The sequence below is a fragment of the Anabrus simplex genome, chromosome 5 (genome assembly GCF_040414725.1).
Source record: "Anabrus simplex isolate iqAnaSimp1 chromosome 5, ASM4041472v1, whole genome shotgun sequence".
Lineage (NCBI taxonomy): Eukaryota > Metazoa > Arthropoda > Insecta > Orthoptera > Tettigoniidae > Anabrus > Anabrus simplex.
The window spans coordinates 305,031,402-305,050,456 of record NC_090269.1 but is presented as its reverse complement, the minus strand read 5'-3'; the positions used below and the strand labels follow the sequence as shown (position 1 = coordinate 305,050,456).

Here is a 19,055-nt window from a genome sequence, read left to right as displayed (position 1 = left end):
GTTGACCTCCCCAGGCTGATAGAATCCCGTTACAGCCCTCGTGCCCCTTTTCAAATTTCGTGGCGGAGCTGGGAATCGAACCCGGGCTTCCAGGGGTGGCAGCTGCTCACGCTAACCAGTGCACCACAGAGGCGGCCCATGAATACTTTACCACAATAATCGTTTAGTGAAATTATTTATTATAATATAGGGGGGATATCATGTTTCCCCCATTACCATATCATACTGGGATTACTAGCTTGAAAGTTGTCCATTATGAAGTGTGGCGTAGTTTTAAAAACCAAGGCAACAGACATCTACAATAAAGGACATTTCAAAAATAGCAGTAAAATGATGTATTTATCATACTTGGTGTACGTTTGAACGAAATAAGTGATTTTTTTGTGGTTACGTTTTCTTGGTGGTGGGCGTTCCATTTCCTTTATTTGTAAATGTGAATGAAAATTAAATAGGGCTGGAAATGTACAGAGCATAAGCAACTGAATTGAGTGGGATACCATTTATCTCTTTTCGCCCTCACATCGCATTGTTCAGTTAATTCCTTGTTCTTTAAACGAAATCTGAAACAAAATTCGACAAATAATTATCGTGGCTATCCGTACTTTCGCTATAAAATGGATTTAATTACAAACAGAAATTACAAAAAGTAATCTCGGCTATAATTCAGTAATACTTTAAGTACGATATATCCTTGGTTTTATTACTCCGATTAGTACAACCATACGCTGAGCTTACGGCTGGCATTCTTGAAAGCGAGAATCTATCTTTTCACTTCTTAAAACTTAGGGAATTAAATTGGCATGCACGATCTCCCTGTCACCTCAACATATGCTCTCGCGCCAATTCGCTTTGTTTTGACAACCGTTAACATGGCTGCCCCTTATCAACTTGCTTCAAGCAGGGAGCGCTGATCTCAGGTATACAGCCCCTCTATGTTATTCTAGCTCGTTGATGTAAACAAATAGGCTGAGCACGTTGCCTTTCCGCGTGGACATAGACGTAGTTGACTGGAGAAGCAACCGTCGCACTCACTCGACTGTATGCGAGCTCGAAGAAAAGTAGTCTAGTACGTGGCATTAACTTTTTTATTATTTTAGTTTATTACATTTAGAGAGTTTGGAAGAGTACGTAATCAAATTAAAATATGGTTGTCATATAAACCGGTATATATATGGTTTTGTTTAAAAAAAATAGTGATTAAATAACGAGAAATGAAGGCATAAATCGTGGTGTAATACAGGAAGTCTTCCCGTAGTGGGGGCAAGTCCCAAGCTGTACAGCGTGGAGATAAGGTGTTGCATCTTGCTGCAGCAGTCAGTGTCAGTATTCGTGGTGAAAGAAATGGAGTAACAGGTAGGACCATCGCGTGTACTGAAGCACTGAAGGAATGAAAGAGGAAAACCGCTCAGAAGTGACCATAGGCAGTGCATTGTGAATGTGTTCAATGAAATGAAATGAAATGTCGTATGGCTTTCAGTGCCGGGATATCCCACCGGGATATCCCATAACGGATTCGGCTCGCCAGGTGCAGGTCTTTCTATTTGACACCCGTAGGCGACCTACGCGTCGTGATGAGGATGAAATGATGATGAAGACAACACATACACCCAGCTCCCGTGCCATTGGAATTAACCAATTAAGGTTAAAATCGCCGACCCGGCCGGGACTCGAACCCGGGACCCTCTGAACCGAAGGCCAGTACGCTGACCGTCAACGAGTCGGACAATGTGTTCAATAAACTAAGTGAACATAATCCAGGTTTAGTCGTTTATTCAAAAGTTCAGATCTTGGCACTGTTTTCGTAAGCGATGCGCAGCGCTGTACGTCCGAACACGAGATGTTGACGGGGCGGAGGTCGGTACCACAACTCAGCGAATCACAACTCTTTCTTTGGCGGAGGCGTGGACATACCATGCTTACATCAGGATTAAACTCTCGTGAAAAGACATATAGTGTTATTATCTGCCTTCCTCAGTGGCCCGGGTTCGATTTTCCATACTGCAAAAGTTTAAGGATGGCGGGAGGGCTGGTATGTGGTTAAAATGGTACATACAGCTCATCTCCATTGGGGGTGTGCCTGAAAAGAGCAGCACCACCTTGGGATAAGGACACGAGTTTACTAGGAAGAAAGAACAACTTTTAGAAGAGTCGAGCAAGGTGTCTGATTTCGAGGAATGAATGTCTCGGACAAAGGTGAGACGAAGGGCGTGTAAATGATAGACTCTCTAGATCTCGCAAACCTAATAATGTCGAGGTCGGAAGATAACAAGGTCTGACCAAGGAAGATCGGATAGGAAAGGTGAATGTGAGAAGCTGATACAAGTGGAAGTGCCGGAAGGAGTGGCTCAGACGGTAGTGTTTTGGCCTTCTGAGTCCAAGTTGGCGGCTTCGATCCCAACTCAGTCCAATGGTATTTGAAAGTGTTCAAATGCGCCAACCTTGTGACAGTTACTGGCACGTAAAAGAACTCCGGAGGGTCAAAATTCCGGAACCGCGGCCTCTCCGAAAACCGTAAACGCAGGCCTATTTAGCAGATCATAAGACCAATATAATAATAATGATAATAATAATAATTCTACCAGGAGGTACACCTCAACACCGCACATTTAAAAGAAGCACCTTAAGGAACTCTACCTATCAAACAAAACGTGAAACAGCTACTGCATGAAGTTGGGACATTAATCGGAAGATGTCACTCATAAAGAGTAACAGAGTAATATGCTATTTTAAAGTTTCCTAAACTGACTGGATTTATTTATTTTGTTTTGGTGTACAGCAAGTAGTCTGAACTTTTCTCCGAGCATTTTCCTGGTGTGAAAATGGGAAACCACGGAAAACCATCTTCAGGGCTGCCGACAGGGGGGTTCGAACCCACTATCTCCCAAATACTGGATACTGGCCGCACTTAAGCGACTGCAGCTATCGAGCTCGGTGGAAGATTTGTGATTTAAAGGTTTTGTGTTTATAGGTTTTCATAACTAAATCAACTTTCATTTATTTTGATATTTGAAGGTTTGCAATAATTCCTCCTCGTCCCGCCAGCTTTTGAATCTGGCCAATTAGAAATTTTTGTATTTATTTTTCAGCCTATCACAGGTTTCTTGTAGCTTTTTATTCGGCCAATAAAAATGAGGGGGTGGGTCCGGATTTAGTCCAGAACCTTCTCGAAACCTCCCCTCGGGTATATAAGCTGCGGCTTTTTCAAGCTACCTTGTTTTGTAGATCGCCGAATTTCTGAGTGTGTGTGTTTTAAGACAGGAGACGAAGTGCCTCATTCTTGGCAGACAGAACATCAGCCCAGGTAATGGCCACCAGTTTTCTATCTCTGTAGCTATCTCCTCAAACTTATCCGAGGGGAAGGTACTAATCTTTAACTATGCAACCACCGGTTTTCTAAAATGTAAACTTTCTTTCGGCTAATGTAAAATTTCATAAAATTTTAAACTGTAAATAGGGGATAGAGAGTGCGTTACTCTCTCGAGTTCCCCTTCAATTTATTTTGTGGTGACTTTGATTTTGTAACCGTTTCCCTTCCTTTAAAATAATAATAATAATAATAATAATAATAATAATAATAATAATAATAATAATAATAATAATAAAAGAGTATCAGCTACCATATACAGGCATTTGGATTTGCCTCGGCATTTAGATTAACTGTAGGCCTATGTTAAATTCGATGTTCTATTTTGCTCTGTCGGATTGCAGAGAAACGGGAATTCTATTGGGTGACTTATTGCTGCGTTTATGATGAAGTCAGCATGTTAGTTTTACCAAGAAGAAAAGTCCTCTCATTTTTAATTTCTATGGTGATGGTGTGATACTTCCTCCTACAAAACATTGAATGTGCTTAGGTGTTATTGTGAGGAAAGATCTCCATTGGGGAATCACATTACCAAAGTTGTGAATAAAGGTTGTAGATTTCTTCATAAGCTTATGAGGGTATTTAAGGGCTCTTGTAAAGATGTAAAGAAGAGGGCGTATAAGTCACTGGTAAGACCCAAATTATATGGTTCCAGTGCATTGGACTCTCAGCGGGGTTACTTGACACGAGAACTGGAAAATATCCTAAAGGAAACCAGCACGATTTGTTCTGAGTTATTTCCGTAAAAAGAGTAGTATTACGAAAACGTTGCAAAATTTGGGATGGAAGACTTCAGAGTAAGGAGACGAGCTGATCAACTAAGCGGTATGTTCCATGCTGTCAATAGAGATATGGCGTGGAATGACGTTAGTAGACGCGAATAAGCGTGAGTGGTGTTTCTAAAAGTAGGATACATCGTAATGCGTAGGAAGATAAAGTTGGAATTCAAGAGTACATATTGGGGAAAAATATTCCTTTATAGAAAGATGAATTATGGGTTGGAATAATTTCCAAATTCTTTGAAACCACTTAAGAAAAGACCTGGTGAACAACTGATAATCTGCCACCTTGGCGACTGCCCTAATGCAGATCAGTAGTGACTGACTGATGATAATTTTGTCTAGTAAACACCAGAGATTTTTTCCATACTGACATAGAGCCAAGAATAACGGCGCGAGGATTCGTCGTGCTGACCACACGACACCTCATATTCTGCAGGCTTTCCAGCTGAACAGCGGTCTCTTGGTAGGCCGTGGCCCTCCTTGGCTGTTGCGCCATGAGGGGGCAGGGGTGGGTGTTGATATACAACATGAGGAGCCGAATGGACTTTTTCCCATCCCTAAAATATATGACTTCCCCTGGCTGGTTAATATCCATGACCTTGATAACCGGAGGTGAAAATTCACAGTGAGAACTAGTAACATCGGAAGAACTTTGAGTATTAAGGAAAACCAACTTTAAATAATGTGATATGAATTACAGTGTGAGTACTCACCCCAGAGCACCATGTTGATGATGAGTAGTGTCCTGTTGCTCGTGTACTGACGTGATGTACGTAAGATTCCTGAATGTGACCACTATTTATCGCATCATTAACAGTATAGCAGCTAATTAGATCATCATGAACGTACTGTAAGAATGCACCACGTGACTGCCTTTGTCCTTCTAATACGTATGTAATGCTCACTGCTACACAACTGAATTCCTTTACTAAAGGATCTCTGAGACAGGTTTTGAACGCCATTCTTAAGATATTATTGCCATAATCTCTACGCAGATCTGGCATTAAATGGAATTTGGACCTACAAATTTGTAAAACTTTATATTTTTACATTGCCATCAGAATTTGTTCGAAGAATATAACTTTGACATTGTCTAAGATATAGTTACGTATTAGTACCTTTTATGTAAAATAAAGTTAACTGGTCCTGAGGTGGTGCAGATCTCCTCAGACACACCCCCAATGGAGGTGAGCTGCATGAATCATTTTAAACACATACCAGCCCTCCTGCCATTCTTAAATTTCTGGCAGTACCGGGAGTCGAGCCCGGCCCCCGAGGACGGGAGGTAATAGTGCTAACCGTTACGCGACGGAGGCGATGTTTTTACGTATAATACAATTTTCGTTTCGTTCGTGTAGGGTCTACTGTGCTCTGCGCAGTGTTTCGAGCGTCACACGAGAACGTATAGTATTTATACAGTAAATGATATCTAAACAACCAACAGCCCCGGAAGACCATAATCTACCAAACGGCAGCTGGTAAGCCCGAAAACTGCGTAGTAGCCACGGCGAATCATCTGCTCTAACGGATTAGGAACTACCGGTGGATTGTATAGTCCTAACCGCCTGAGCACAAGGAGGTCCATGACTCAGAACATGACCGAGGTGGTCACTCCTGTTCCATAGAAGCTGGTATCCGACTCTCAGGACCATTTACTAGGCCACTCAGCCGAACCAGGACGTGACTACAGTAACCCACAGCACGAACTATGTTGAAAATCCACAGTCTGATCCCTGTCATCTGACCGGGTCAGGAATAGAATGAATGAAGCCCCCATCTAGCGACGAGGATAGGAAATGTGCCGGCTGCCGAAGCCTGTCGCACTCCTCTGGGGCAATGATAAATGACTGACTGATGAAATGAAATGATATTGGATAGTGTTGCTGGAATGAAAGATGACAGGGAAAACCGGAGTACCCGGAGAAAAACCTGTCCTGCCTCCGCTTTGTTTAGCACAAACCTCACATGGAGTGACCGGGAATTGAATCACGGTATCGAGTTGTGAGAGGCCGGCGCGCTGCCGCCTGAGCCACGGAGGCTTCACGAACTATGTTAAAGGTATCAAACTATTGTAATGGTGAAAACATTTCTTAGCAGTCAAAGTAGGGATCCTCATACTACGAAAAAAATAAAATTAATCAATTTCCTCAATTGTGTAGAAAGTTGAAGGGCTAAAGGCCCCAATAAGGTTTGGAATTGTGAGTCTTGGATAGATTATGAAACTTACATTTTTTCTTTTCGAAAAACACTTCCGGCCTAAATGCAGTTCCGGAAAGACAGTCTAAAATCGCTTGCCTCTTTGCTCGTTTTATTGTTCTTTGAGTCATCAGTCCATAGACTGGTTTGATGCAGCTCTCCATGCCACCCTATCCTGTGCTAACCTTTTCATTTCTACGTAACTACTGCATCCTACATATGCTCTAATCTGCTTGTCATATTCATACCTTGGTCTAGCCTTACCGTTCTTACCACCTACACTTCCTTCAAAAACCAACTGAACAAATCCTGGATGTCTCAAGATGTGTCCTATCATTCTATCTCTTCTTCTCGTCAAATTTAGCCAAATCGATCTCCTCTCACCAATTCGATTCAGTATCTCTTCATTCGTGATTCGATCTATCCATCTCACCTTCAGCATTCTTCTGTAACACCATATTTCAAAAGCTTCTATTCTCTTTTTCTAAGCTAATTATCGTCCATGTTTAACTTCCATACAATGTCACGCTCCACACGAAAGTTTTCAAAAACATCTTTCTAATTCCGATATCAATGTTTGAAGTGAGCAAATTTCTTTTCTTAAGAAAGCTCTTCCTTGCTTGTGCTAGTCTGCATTTTATGTCCTTACTTCTGCCATCGTTAGTTATTTTACTACCCAAGTAACAACATTCATCTACTTCCTTTAAGACTTCATTTCCTAATCTAATATTTCCTACATCACCTGCCTTCTTTCGACTGCACTCCATTACTTTTGTTTTGGACTTATTTATTTTCATCTTGTACTCCTTACCCAAGACTTCATCCATACCATTCAGCAACTTCTCGAGATCTTCTGCAGTCTCAGATAAAATAACAATATCATCGGCAAATGCCAAGGGTTTGATTTCCTCCCCTTGGACTGTGATTCCCTTTCCAAATTTCTCTTTGATTTTCTTTACTGCCTGTTCTATGTAAACACTGAAAAGGAGAGGGGACAAACTGCAGCCTTGCCTCACTCCTTTCTGGATTGCTGCTTCTTTTTCTTGCTCTTCTTTTTTTATTATTGATCCAAATCCTCGCCAAATTAATTTATTTGCACAAATCTTTCTGTAATGTATTCCTTGATTCAATACCCTCAGTCGATATTTTATTTATTTGAAAAATGTCCACACCGACTGTAGTTATAGGGGCTTAAGTGAAACTGTGCATTGAGTCATATTAGCACTCGTAGTGGTAGAAAAAGCCAAACTGCTAATCTAATCAACCGGATGACAAAGATGAAGGAAAGGATTGTAATTTTTAGGAATAGATAAAGAATATATTCTCATACTTTATTTACCTAAAATTCGTAGCTCATATCCCTAGGATATTTTCAACGTTGAGTTCCTTGCCTGAACGGCTACGATACAACTCCGGATTATTTTTTCCTGAGCCGCTATACGTGCTTATTGTGTTCGTAACACAAGATTTATTTACACAACTGTCTCTATGAGACCATTGCACTCCTTGCTTCCGGCAGCAATTTGATACTTGACTTTTGCATACTACTTTCTCCCAAACTATTTTACGACTTTCTTACTATAGTGATAAGTCTAATGTTATAGGAACGATTTTTTTTGTGTGTGTGTGCTTTCTTCAGAGTAAAATTAGATATATCTATGGGAAAAAGAAATTGACCCCGACAGTTCGGTTAGTATCCCAATAATAATAATAATAATAATAATAATAATAATAATAATAATAATAATAATAATAATAATAATGCCCGCCTCTGTGGTGTAATGGTTAGCGCGATTAGCTGCCACACCCGAAGGTCCGAGCTCGATTCCCGGCTCTGCCACGAGATTTGAAAAGTGGTACGAGTACTGGAACGGGGTCCACTCAGCCTCGGGAGGCCAACTGAGTAGAGGGGGGTTCGATTCCCACCTCAGCCATCCTCGAAGTGGTTTTCTGTAGTTTCCCCACTTCTCCTCCAGGCAAATGCCGGGATGGTACCTAACTTAAGGCCACAGCCGCTTCCTTCCCTCTTCCTTGTCTATTTCTTCCAATCTTCCCATACCCCACAAGGCCCCTGTTCAGCATAGTAGCATAGCATAGCATAGCATAGCAGAGCATAGCATGGCGAGGTATTGGCCCTCCTCCCCAGTTGTATCCCCGACCCAAAGTCTCACGCTCCAGGACACTGCCCCTGAGGCGGTACAGGTGGGATCCCTCTCCGAGTCCGAGGAAAAAACCAACCTTGGAGGGTAAACAAATTAAGAAAGAAAATAATAATAATAAGAAGAAGAAGGACCGTAAGGCCTCAGCTCCCGCGAACAGTTATTTTGACGCAATTCTTCTCTGCCTGCGTGTCAATTTACACGCAAGAAGAACAAGAAGAAGAAGGACCGTAAGGCCTCAGCTCCCGCGAACAGTCATTTTGACGCAATTCTTCTCTGCCTGCGTGTCAATTTACACGCTCCATATTACTCTACGAAATGGCAGAATAAACCGGATTTCTCTGGGGGTGATCTTTGGCTGAGTTTTCCGACAAAATAGTAGCGTTACGAAAATGTCACAAAGTTTGGTGTGGGAAGACTTGGAAGAAAGGAGACGAGCTCTTTGACTAAGTGGTATGTTCTGAGCTGTCAGCGGAGAGTTGGCGTGGAATGACATCAATAGACGAATTAATCTGAGTGATGTTTTTAAAAGTAGGAAAGATCACATTGATGATAAAGTTGGAATTCAAGAGGAAGAACTGTGGCAAATATTTATAGGAAGGAGAGTTAGAGAATGGAATAATTTACCATGGGAAATACATTTCGAAATTCTCTGCAATTATTCAAGAAAATACTAGGAAAACAACAGATAAGGAATCTGCCACCTGGGCAACTGCCCTAATTGCAGATCAGTGGTTACTGATTGAACAGAATTTCTTCCGATAAACTAATGCCGTCATTGTACAACATGGAGAGTCGATTGGGTTATACGACTGCATCTATCGAGTTTTAACCAGAGATCTTGGGATCCAGAGGCCGACACTCTACCATTGAGGAACCTAGTGAGCTCATGGTCAATGTGAGAGAGACGTGGGAAAGTAGCCCGTTTGAGATACAGTCTAACCTCGATATCTTGAATCACCGCGGGAGCTGAATTTTATTTCGAGTTATCGAGTTATCGAAATTTCGAGATATAGAGAATTCTCGCCTTTGAGGATTGCTCATAATCGAATCACGTGTAAGTACGGCTTGATACTGTCATAATTATTATTTAACCATATAAAAACAAACTCGAAGTATATTGTATATTTAATTACAACACTTATTATAGCAAGTTGTTGACGACAGAATACATACAGCAGAGGAATATAAAACATACCTCCGTTAACCACTTGGGAAAATCAATAGGTTTCTTCTGTTTTTCACTCTCAAGTTGCCTTTATTCCGTATAGGCTTCAACAAGAGTTATCGCTGTTAAAATATATTCGACTGACTCTGTATGTGGCATCGAAGAATAGTCGGTGCACTTACGCCTGCTGTAGTGACGATCGAGGAGAGGGTGCAAACAGCTCCAACGCACCAGGGGTAGGCAGGTAAGTCGTTATGTAAACATACCGAAGTTTGATGGGAAGACATACTGTAGTACAGAAAGGAACAATAGCGCACAAACTTTAAATGCTGTATTGCACAGTTAGGGCCGGTTGGATAAAAATCGCTAACTGTAGTTCAGTTTTGATCAAAGATCGGAAATGAACTTCGTTCCTTTCTCTGTGTGGGTTGTGTAACACTAATCTGAGATCACTGAACCAAGTTCAATTTTGATCTAAGGTCGACGAAACAGAGTTGACAACATCGCTAAACAAGAGAGATAATTGCGATTGTATCGAATCGAGTTGTATCGAACATGCGATTTAGATGGAAACGATCGACAATTCTCGACGTCATTCGACATTCATTTGTCTGCGATACGTAAACAAAGCCGCAAAATGGAGAAGAAAGATGAGTAACAAGAAGACGCGTACTGCAAATTTTAAGAAAGAGAAAAAAGATGTCCTTCTTACTTCACCCTCCTCAGCAGGCATTTTGATGAATTGAGGTTTCAGAGCTGCAATATCTCTAGTGACTTTGTGTATAGCCCTACTTGCAGTTCCTTTATTTACATTGAATACATCTCCAATTACTATTTGGAAGCTTCCAGTTGCGTAAAATCTTAGTGTAAGAAGGATCATGAACATTGGATTCAGTGCATGATTTCGTTTAGTTTGTGTCCTTAATTGTAGATGTAATCTTTGTTCTAGTTCTTCAACTACACGTTTTCCTAATCGAAACCGTATTTTAAATTGTCGATCATTTAGTTCTAACAAGGGATTCCTTCTATGTTGAAACACGCGAGGAGCTCTTTGGAGTTCAAACTCTCCAGTCTCGGATGAAACGTCAGAGTAATCTGAAATCTGAAAATAGCATAACCTGTAGGTCCTAAGCATAAAACAGTGGAGAACAAACAACTTGTTAATAGTAGGATTATTGTTCAAATAATTGCAATTAGCATTACTTACCATTTTACTTTAATCAACAGTAGGCCTATTTATTATTTTTCGTTGTTATGTTACAGACACCTAAACAGATTTAGTTCTCACAAAAATAATAATAATTATATTCCTTCTGCTGAACTTAGTTCAACCAGGTTAATCTGAGAAAATTCACCAGTCAGATTTGATCTTCCATCAAGAAGACATAATCTTGGATTAATGTTTATACAACCAAAATTCTAAGTTCAGCTTAACTGGAGATCAGTTTCTGGTGGTTGAACTCAGATTAACTTTTATGCAACCGGCCCTTAATGTTGTACAAAATTTGAGTTACAAAGTATTTACAGCTCCTATGAAGGAATCGTTTGCTTCGATAAATGGAGACATCCATGGAATCGAATTTCGAGTATAGAGAAATAAATGCACGTGAAGAATATAACAGATTGAAGGGAAATTGAAAATATTTCGAGGTACTGAAAATTCGAGTAATGTAGGTTCCAGATATTGAGGTTCGATTGTATATAAAAGTTCAAAGAAATCGCGGTACAGCATTAACTTTTTATTTCAGATGGAGGCTCATCTAATTCCACAGCTGACCAAAAATCTTGGTGATAGTACTTGACAATACTCGCAGCACTAATTACATTCTTCCTATACAGCATTATCCCACATCCTGGTGAGATCGCGGGTCTCAGAGTGAAATTATACACTCGTGTTCATAAAAACCGAAACACCTTTGAAAGACTAGAGATAGGCAGTTTATATTCACAGGACATCTGCATTAGCATATAGTGAAGAAATGACTAACATATGAACTGTGTCGGTCCTCAGATTCAAGATCCACGTCGATATCTCGGCGCACCACCACCACCGACTACCCCCTGTGGGTGGGGGCTGTAGAATAACACCCACAGTATCCCCTGCCTGTCGTAAGAGGCGACTAAAAGGGGCCCCAGGGGCTCTGAACTTTGGAGCGTGGGTTGGCGACCACGGGGCCTTCAGCTGAGTCCTGGCATTGCTTCCACTTACTTGTGCCAGGCTCCTCACTTTTATCTATCCTATCCGACCTCACTTGGTTAACTCTTGTTCTTTTCCGACCCCGACGCTATTAGGTTTGCGAAGGCTAGGGAGTCTTTCATTTTCACGCCGTTCGTGGCCCTTGTCTTGCTTTGGCCGATATCTTCATTTTTCGAAGTGTCGGATCCCTTCCATTTTTCCGTCTGATTAGTGTTATATAGGGGATGGTTGCCTAGTTGTACTTCCTCTTAAAACAATAACCACCACCACCACCACCACCACCACCACCGACTGGTAAAATGTGCCTGCAGCTCTCGTTTTCGTCATAAACCGAAGGTAATGGATCAGTGTGACTTGAGCAGACGTGCAGGATGCCTCGCGGACGTATGCGAGAACTATACCGTCAAATGAGCGAGTTTGAAAGAGGGCGTCTTATTGGCATGAGAGAACGTGATGCATCCATCCGGGAAATTGCTGCCCGTGTGGGACGAAGTGTGTTGGCAGTGCAACGGGTGTGTATAGAATGGTTCACAGAAGGCCGCAGAACATGACGAGATGTATCTGGTCGCACCACCCAGACCACCCTCCGAGAAGATCGATAGTATTGCAGGACAGATCAGCGGCCTCCTCGGGTCTGGCACAACAGTGGAACAGTGTACTCGTAACACATCGTACACTACCACGAGTGATAGCCCGTCGCCGTTTTTACGGTCTGGTTCACCGGCGCGTCGTCCACTTCTCCGCCTACCTTTGACTAACGTGAATAAACATGCCAGTTTGCAATGGTGTATGGAACGACGTCACTGGGGACAGGATTGGCAGCAGATAGTGTTTTCGAACAAATCCAGGTTCTGTTTGTTTGAAAATGATGGCCTCATTTTGAATCGCCGCAGGCAGGGGGAGAGGCTTCACATTGACTGCATTCGCACAAGACATACAGCGCCAACTAAAGGTCTTATGGTGTGGGGTGCTATTGCGTACAACCATAAATCACAGTTGGTGCGTGTCCAGGGCACTGTGACCAGTTTGACCAACGTGAATGATATCCTGCGACCCGTAGCCATACCCTTTCTGCACGACACGCCAGACGCCGTATTTCAGCAGTACAATGCGCGACCACATGTTGCTGCACGAACACGTGACTTTTTGTCGGCACAGGATGTCAGACTGTTGCCCTGGCCCGTCCGATCATCGGACTTGTCGCCAATCGAAAATGTGTGAGATATGGTGAAGCGACGCGTGCGGCGCCATGGCCCAGTGACAACCACTAAAGATGAACTATGGAACCCGGTGAATGCAGCATGGATGGTTATACCCAGGACGCCATTCGCGCCTTATACGCGTCGATGCCATCACGCATGGAACAAGTTATCAGTGCCCCTGGAGGACCCAGTGCCTACTAGGCAACATGACACATGCTGAACCTAGGTGACTAAAATGCTAATCTTTTCTGCAGAACATACTGATGAACATGCCCTCTGAATATGAACTTCCTATCTCTAGTCTTTCAAGCTGTTCTGATTTTTAATAACATGAGTGTATTAACGGTTGTTCGACTTGCACCACTAAACCACCCAGCTGTACGCGCTCAACCTGCGAGCTCTCTGAGCTGCGAGCTGGAAATGCTCCTGTAACACATAAAAGCATAATTCTCTGGCAAACTGTTAGACATTTTTGTAGGAAACTGAATTCCAAGCAGATTTGATGGGCTCCATGTTAATAGGCTAACCGCTCAGGCAGCGTGTTTACTTTCAATGGCCCCGAAAGTACGAATTTTTCGAATTACTCTTCTTCTTAAAACTTACCTTCTCCCCTCACACACGAGCATAAATTATATAGATGGTCTGTAATGATCTGAAAGAAATAATCTTTCTAATGGTGAAATGGAAGAATGTTTGCGGCGATTGGCACCCACATACAAAGAAGATCACAAAGATTAACTTTAGTAATAATAATAATAATAATAACAATAACAATAACAATAACAATAACAATAACAATAATATACTAGCTGTTAAACATGCTGGCTCCTTGACTGAATGATCAGCGTATTGGCCCTCAGTTCAGAGGGTCCGGGTACGATTTTCGACTCGGTCGGAAATTTTATTTGTGTATAGTTAAATTTCTGCCGGCCCTGTGGTGTAGGGGTAGCGTGCCTGCCTCTTACACGGAGGCCCCGGGTTCGATTCCCAGCCAGATCAGGGATTTTTACCTGGACCTGAGGGCTGGTTCGAGGTCCACTGAGCCTACGTGATTAGAATTGAGGAGCTACCTGACGGTGAGATAGCGGCCCCGGTCTAGAAAGACAAGAATAATGGCCGAGAGGATTCGTCGTGCTGACCACACGACACCTCGTAATCTGCAGGCCTTCAGGCTGAGCAGCGGTCGCTTGGTAGACCAAGGCCCTTCAAGGGCTGTAGTGCCATGGGTTTTTTATAGTTAATTTTCTAGCTCTGTAGCTCTATGTGTCCTTGATGCACATTTTCACCTACACACAACAAGAAACAGGACAAACCACAACAGAAATATGCATAAGGAAAGGCATTCGGCTAAATCCATACAAAGTGCCGACGCCAGCTAAATGGCAAGAGGCCAGAAAAAATATTAGCTGTTTAATCCGCCGATGAAGGGTTAGTTTTTATACAACTGTAGCGGTAATGGCATCTACTGATCAATTGTATGGTCTTACAACACTGTAGTTTTTTTCCTGCCATGGCGATATTAGGGCATCCGAGGTCAACGCCGTCTTTCGTTTCCACCTCCCTTCATGTCTCCCATTTTTATGATTCAACTATGTCAGCGATGTTGGGCGTTGATGGACTTCGCACGAAAAATATAAACTTCTGAAAATCTCTGTTTTCGTAGCTCGTGCTGTAAAAATGTATCAGACATAAATGATCGGAAATATTAGTCCTTAAAACATAAGTTAGGTACAGGTTTCAGGTGGAACAAATATTTCTGAACATATCTAGAAGTTTGTAAAAATGTAATATTCGCGAATATATTATTATTATTATTATTATTATTATTATTATTATTATTATTATTACTCTAAGGTAAAAGTGTTTCAAAATATAAAAGTTCGTAAATTGTATTTTACACAACTTCTATCACGTAGAGTTTTTCGATACAGCAAATATTGACGGAGAAGTGTGGCAATTCCTGCTTTGGTCCACTTAATTCTGCCACGCCACTGTATACTTATAAATAATTTACGAAGTGTTTGCGAGATAAGTAAAAATATTTTTTCAGATGGTTATCGGTAAGGTTCTGAATAGATATGACGTCAAAACAATGTCCTATTTCAAAAAAATGAATTTGAAAATTTGATGTTTGTAGCTTGGAACGAAGTTCAAGAGACAAACTACTGTATAACGAAACATGAGGACGATCTCCGAAGAAATATGATCAGAAGGGCAAGATATGCTGGACCTGTGATCAGGATGGACATTGAGAGAATGACTAGAAGAGTAAGGGAGAAAACGGGTAGGACGAGAGGAAATACGGGAACTAAGTGGGGTGTCGAACTCCGGAAGTAATGGACTGAGGTGGGGATCGAGGTGAAAGGGACAGAGAACTGGAGAAATAAATATACACCAACCAATATGCCAGAGCTCAATGGCAGAGAAAGGTACAGACATAAAGTAGGATAGAGAAGTGCCAGTGGGGAAGACAAGTGAAGAGGATACTGAAAATATTAGCTGAAGAACGGGAGAGAAGAAGAGTGAGGGTGAAGAAGTTGCGGGAGGAGAAGAAAACCCTAACCTGGCAAAGCGCCCGTGGTCCTAGAGAGGCCGTAACGAAAGAAGCAGAAGGGGAAGAGGAAGAAAAAGAAGATATTTGCAGCTTAGGTAGTATTTAATGATGAACGACTTAGGACTTGCTGATATACATTACAATACAACTTACGCATGCATGCTACCTGAAGCCCCCAGTGGAGTGATGCATTTAGAATTTTGTTGCACATTACGCGTGCATACTGCCTGAAACCTGGTACGGCGGGTGGTATAAACAGAGGGGTAAACGAAACTACTACCTGCTTCACAAACATCTCACTACTTCAAGCTCCTCCCAGGTATAAACCACTCGCTAAAATAAAAGAAAAAAATCATATTTTAAGAATTGCGTACATTGATCCCTCCCTTCCTTACCGTTATTTGTACTTATCTCCGAAACATATCTGAACATCAAGTTTCACGAAATTCTGTGGGAGGAGTTTTGCCATAATGTTCACATAAACAGCCAAACAGACAAACAGATGGATGGACTGACAAAAAATTGAAATGAACCCATTTTCGACTATTATGTATGTATGTACGTAATCCAAGACAAATAAAAAGTATGAGGCCAAAATTTGAAGTGTACAGACAATATTGTAATTTTATTCATATGGATCCAGTTACAAGCATGCTGAGCCATTGTGACTGAGACAATGTAGTTGTTGTTACTCACTCGTTTGGACCATCCTTCCCACTTGAGAGCTTCACATCAACTAACAAGACACTTGCACTCTCAATGCACTTCCTTGACGTCATATTGGAGTACTATACCCCTCATCAGTAGTGGACGCTGGGTTCTTTTCCACTCGATCGCACGTGTGCCATCTAGCGAACTCTGACACCAGCAATGGGCTTTATTCGCTGAATCGATATATCTATTATTGTATCGACACAATTACATGTCATTTTTAATATCCTGAATACTGCCAGCGGTATGAACACACGAGATTGAATAAGGTAGTGGCGGAACAAGTGGCTTAATGCTATTGAGGTCTAAAACTCTACAATGTAGGTGTGTGTTAGTCTTCCAAACGGTCCTAAGCTTCGTCTTATTATTATTATTATTATTATTATTATTATTATTATTATTATTATTATTATTATTATTATTATTATTGTGTATGTATGTTTGGTCCTCAGCTACAAGTCTGGTTGGATCCTGAACAGCTCCGCCATCATTTTGTTTGTTAAAAATGAAGCCATGTTTTCCAGTGTTGACTTAGTTAAATGTAGCAAAGGCTTTTCAGTCTGTCAAACACATAGCAAATATAATGTAAATTAAAACACTAAGAGCATATCATAAAACACACACTAACATACAAAGAATGACATGTTTCGTTCTACAAGAACATCCTCAGATTCTATCAAATCACTTAAAATAAGCTTATATATGTACAGTATTGTTTACGTAGCGTAAACTTGTCAAAGATAGAAAGAAAAGTGATAACATGAAACAGTAATGACAAAAAATAAATTATATACAATTATAATATAGTGAAAAACTTACGTATTTATCTAGACTGCCGATGTTAAGTCTGTTGTCACCAAACACTATTTCAGGACTGTGGTGGAAAGTTTTGTGGTGAGCCAGGCTGTGCGTGGAGAGGGGAGGGCAGGACAGGGAGGGGCCTAGTAGAACGATGTGGATCTCTCCTATTGGATGATAAAATCGGGTAGACTATAGAGTGGAGAGGTGGGGGGGGCGGTGGGAGAGATGTAGGGCGCAGTGGCTGGAGCGCTGTGGAATTTTCCATCAACATTGGAGGGGGGGGGGGGAGAGATGTTATTGACCTATTTCATGTTAATTGTACCTGTATGTAATATGGATGAATGTAATTATTATAATTTTTTATTATTTATAATAGGTGAATGAAGTACGGAACGGTATTACTATTATTATTATTATTATTATTATTATTATTATTATGAAAAAAGCAATTCACCTTCCGTCAACATTGGAGAGGGGAGAGAAGTTATTGACCTTTTCCATGCGAATGTACCTTTATGTAATATGGATGAATGCAAATTAATAATTTTTAGTTGAATAAAGTAAGGGACGTTATTATTATTATTATTATTATTATTATTATTTACGATAGAAGCGATTTAATGAGTAGGTGTTGTCAGATATTATGCGAGTAGACCAAATAGGGGGGAATTATTTAAATGTGTATTATTATTATTACTATTATTATTATTATTTACCATAGAAGCAATTTAAGGAGTAGGTGTTGTTAGATATTATGTAAGTAGAGCGAATAGGGGGGAATTATTTAAATGTGTATGCTCATTCAGGTTATTGGCATTAGTATTTTTTGCGACGTAAATTTCTATTGCTTCTTTTATATTCAAAGATTTACTTTTATTTTCGAAGTGTAAAATTTTTAGATCAGTGTTGATGTCTGTGAAATGGTGTGAACAGTCGTAGATGTGCTCCCCGAAGGCTGAATGCCGATTATATCTGATCGCGTTTTTGTGTTCTTTGTATCTTGTATGGAAATTACGTTTTGTTTGACCTATGTATGTGGCGTTGCAGTTAGGTTCTTGGCACTTGAGTTCATACACTCCTGACTTTGAGAAAGGGTCCTTTTTGTTTAAGTTGCACCTGCTGAAGTGTCTCTGTAGTGTGTTATTCGTTCGAAAAGCTACTTTTAAACCTTGTTTCTTGAAAATGTTAGCTACTTTGTATGTGTTATTGTTAACATAGTTGAGAACCACGTAGTTTTCTTTATCGTGTGTGGTGCTTTCCCGGCGACTTTTCTTATGTTTATTTAAAAGTTTATCCACTGTGCCTGGAGGATGGTTGTTTTCTTTCGCGATTTGTTTAATTATTTGCATTTCTTCATTGAAATCTGTTGTGCTCATTGGTATGGAAATAGCTCTATGTATCATTGTATTCAGTCCTGCTATTTTGTGTGTGTATGGGTGGTTCGAGTTGTTGTCAATAGTGTGTGACGTCTGAGTGGGCTTTCTGTATACCTTGTAAGATAGGTTGTCATTATTCCTGTTGATTGTGATGTCTAAATAGTTTATTTTCTTGTTATTTTCTGGTTCCATTGTGAAGCTGATGGATTTGTGTAAAGAATTTAGAGTGTTTAATAACTGGTCTGCATTAGTGACGTCATTATCATATATGCATATGACGTCATCCACAAATCTGCTCCAATGTAAGATTCCTTTTGAAAGCTGGCCCATTAAGAACATGTTTTCGAAGTTATTGAGAAAAATGTTTGCTATTATACCTGATAACGGTGAGCCCATGGCTAGCCCTTCTGTTTGGCAATAGATTTTGTCGTTAAATGCAAAGCAATTTTGGTGTAGTGTTGTTCTAAGAAGGTTAATAATTTCTTTAGTTTCTTGTAGAGAGGTGTTTTCCTTAAGAAGGTTTTCGATAATTTTAATGGATTCAT

General features: G+C 40.8%; 1 protein-coding gene across 3 annotated transcripts in view; it reads right to left on the bottom strand.

The window, feature by feature from the left end:
- The window catches only part of LOC136874020 (proton-coupled amino acid transporter-like protein CG1139), a 206,297-nt gene that overhangs the window by 119,742 nt on the left and 67,500 nt on the right, over positions 1 to 19,055 (bottom strand). Inside the window, exon 1 of one of the 3 annotated variants that reach the window (XM_067147488.2) lies at positions 16,319 to 16,394. The exons of 1 other annotated variant lie outside the window; for it this stretch is intronic. In XM_067147488.2, coding sequence (XP_067003589.2) covers positions 16,319 to 16,331 — 13 coding nt within the window. In that variant the 5' untranslated portion in view covers positions 16,332 to 16,394. Of the gene's footprint in view, positions 1 to 4,859; positions 4,895 to 16,318; positions 16,395 to 19,055 lie in introns of those variants that run through there. One more of the 3 variants, XM_067147487.2, reaches the window with a different exon arrangement.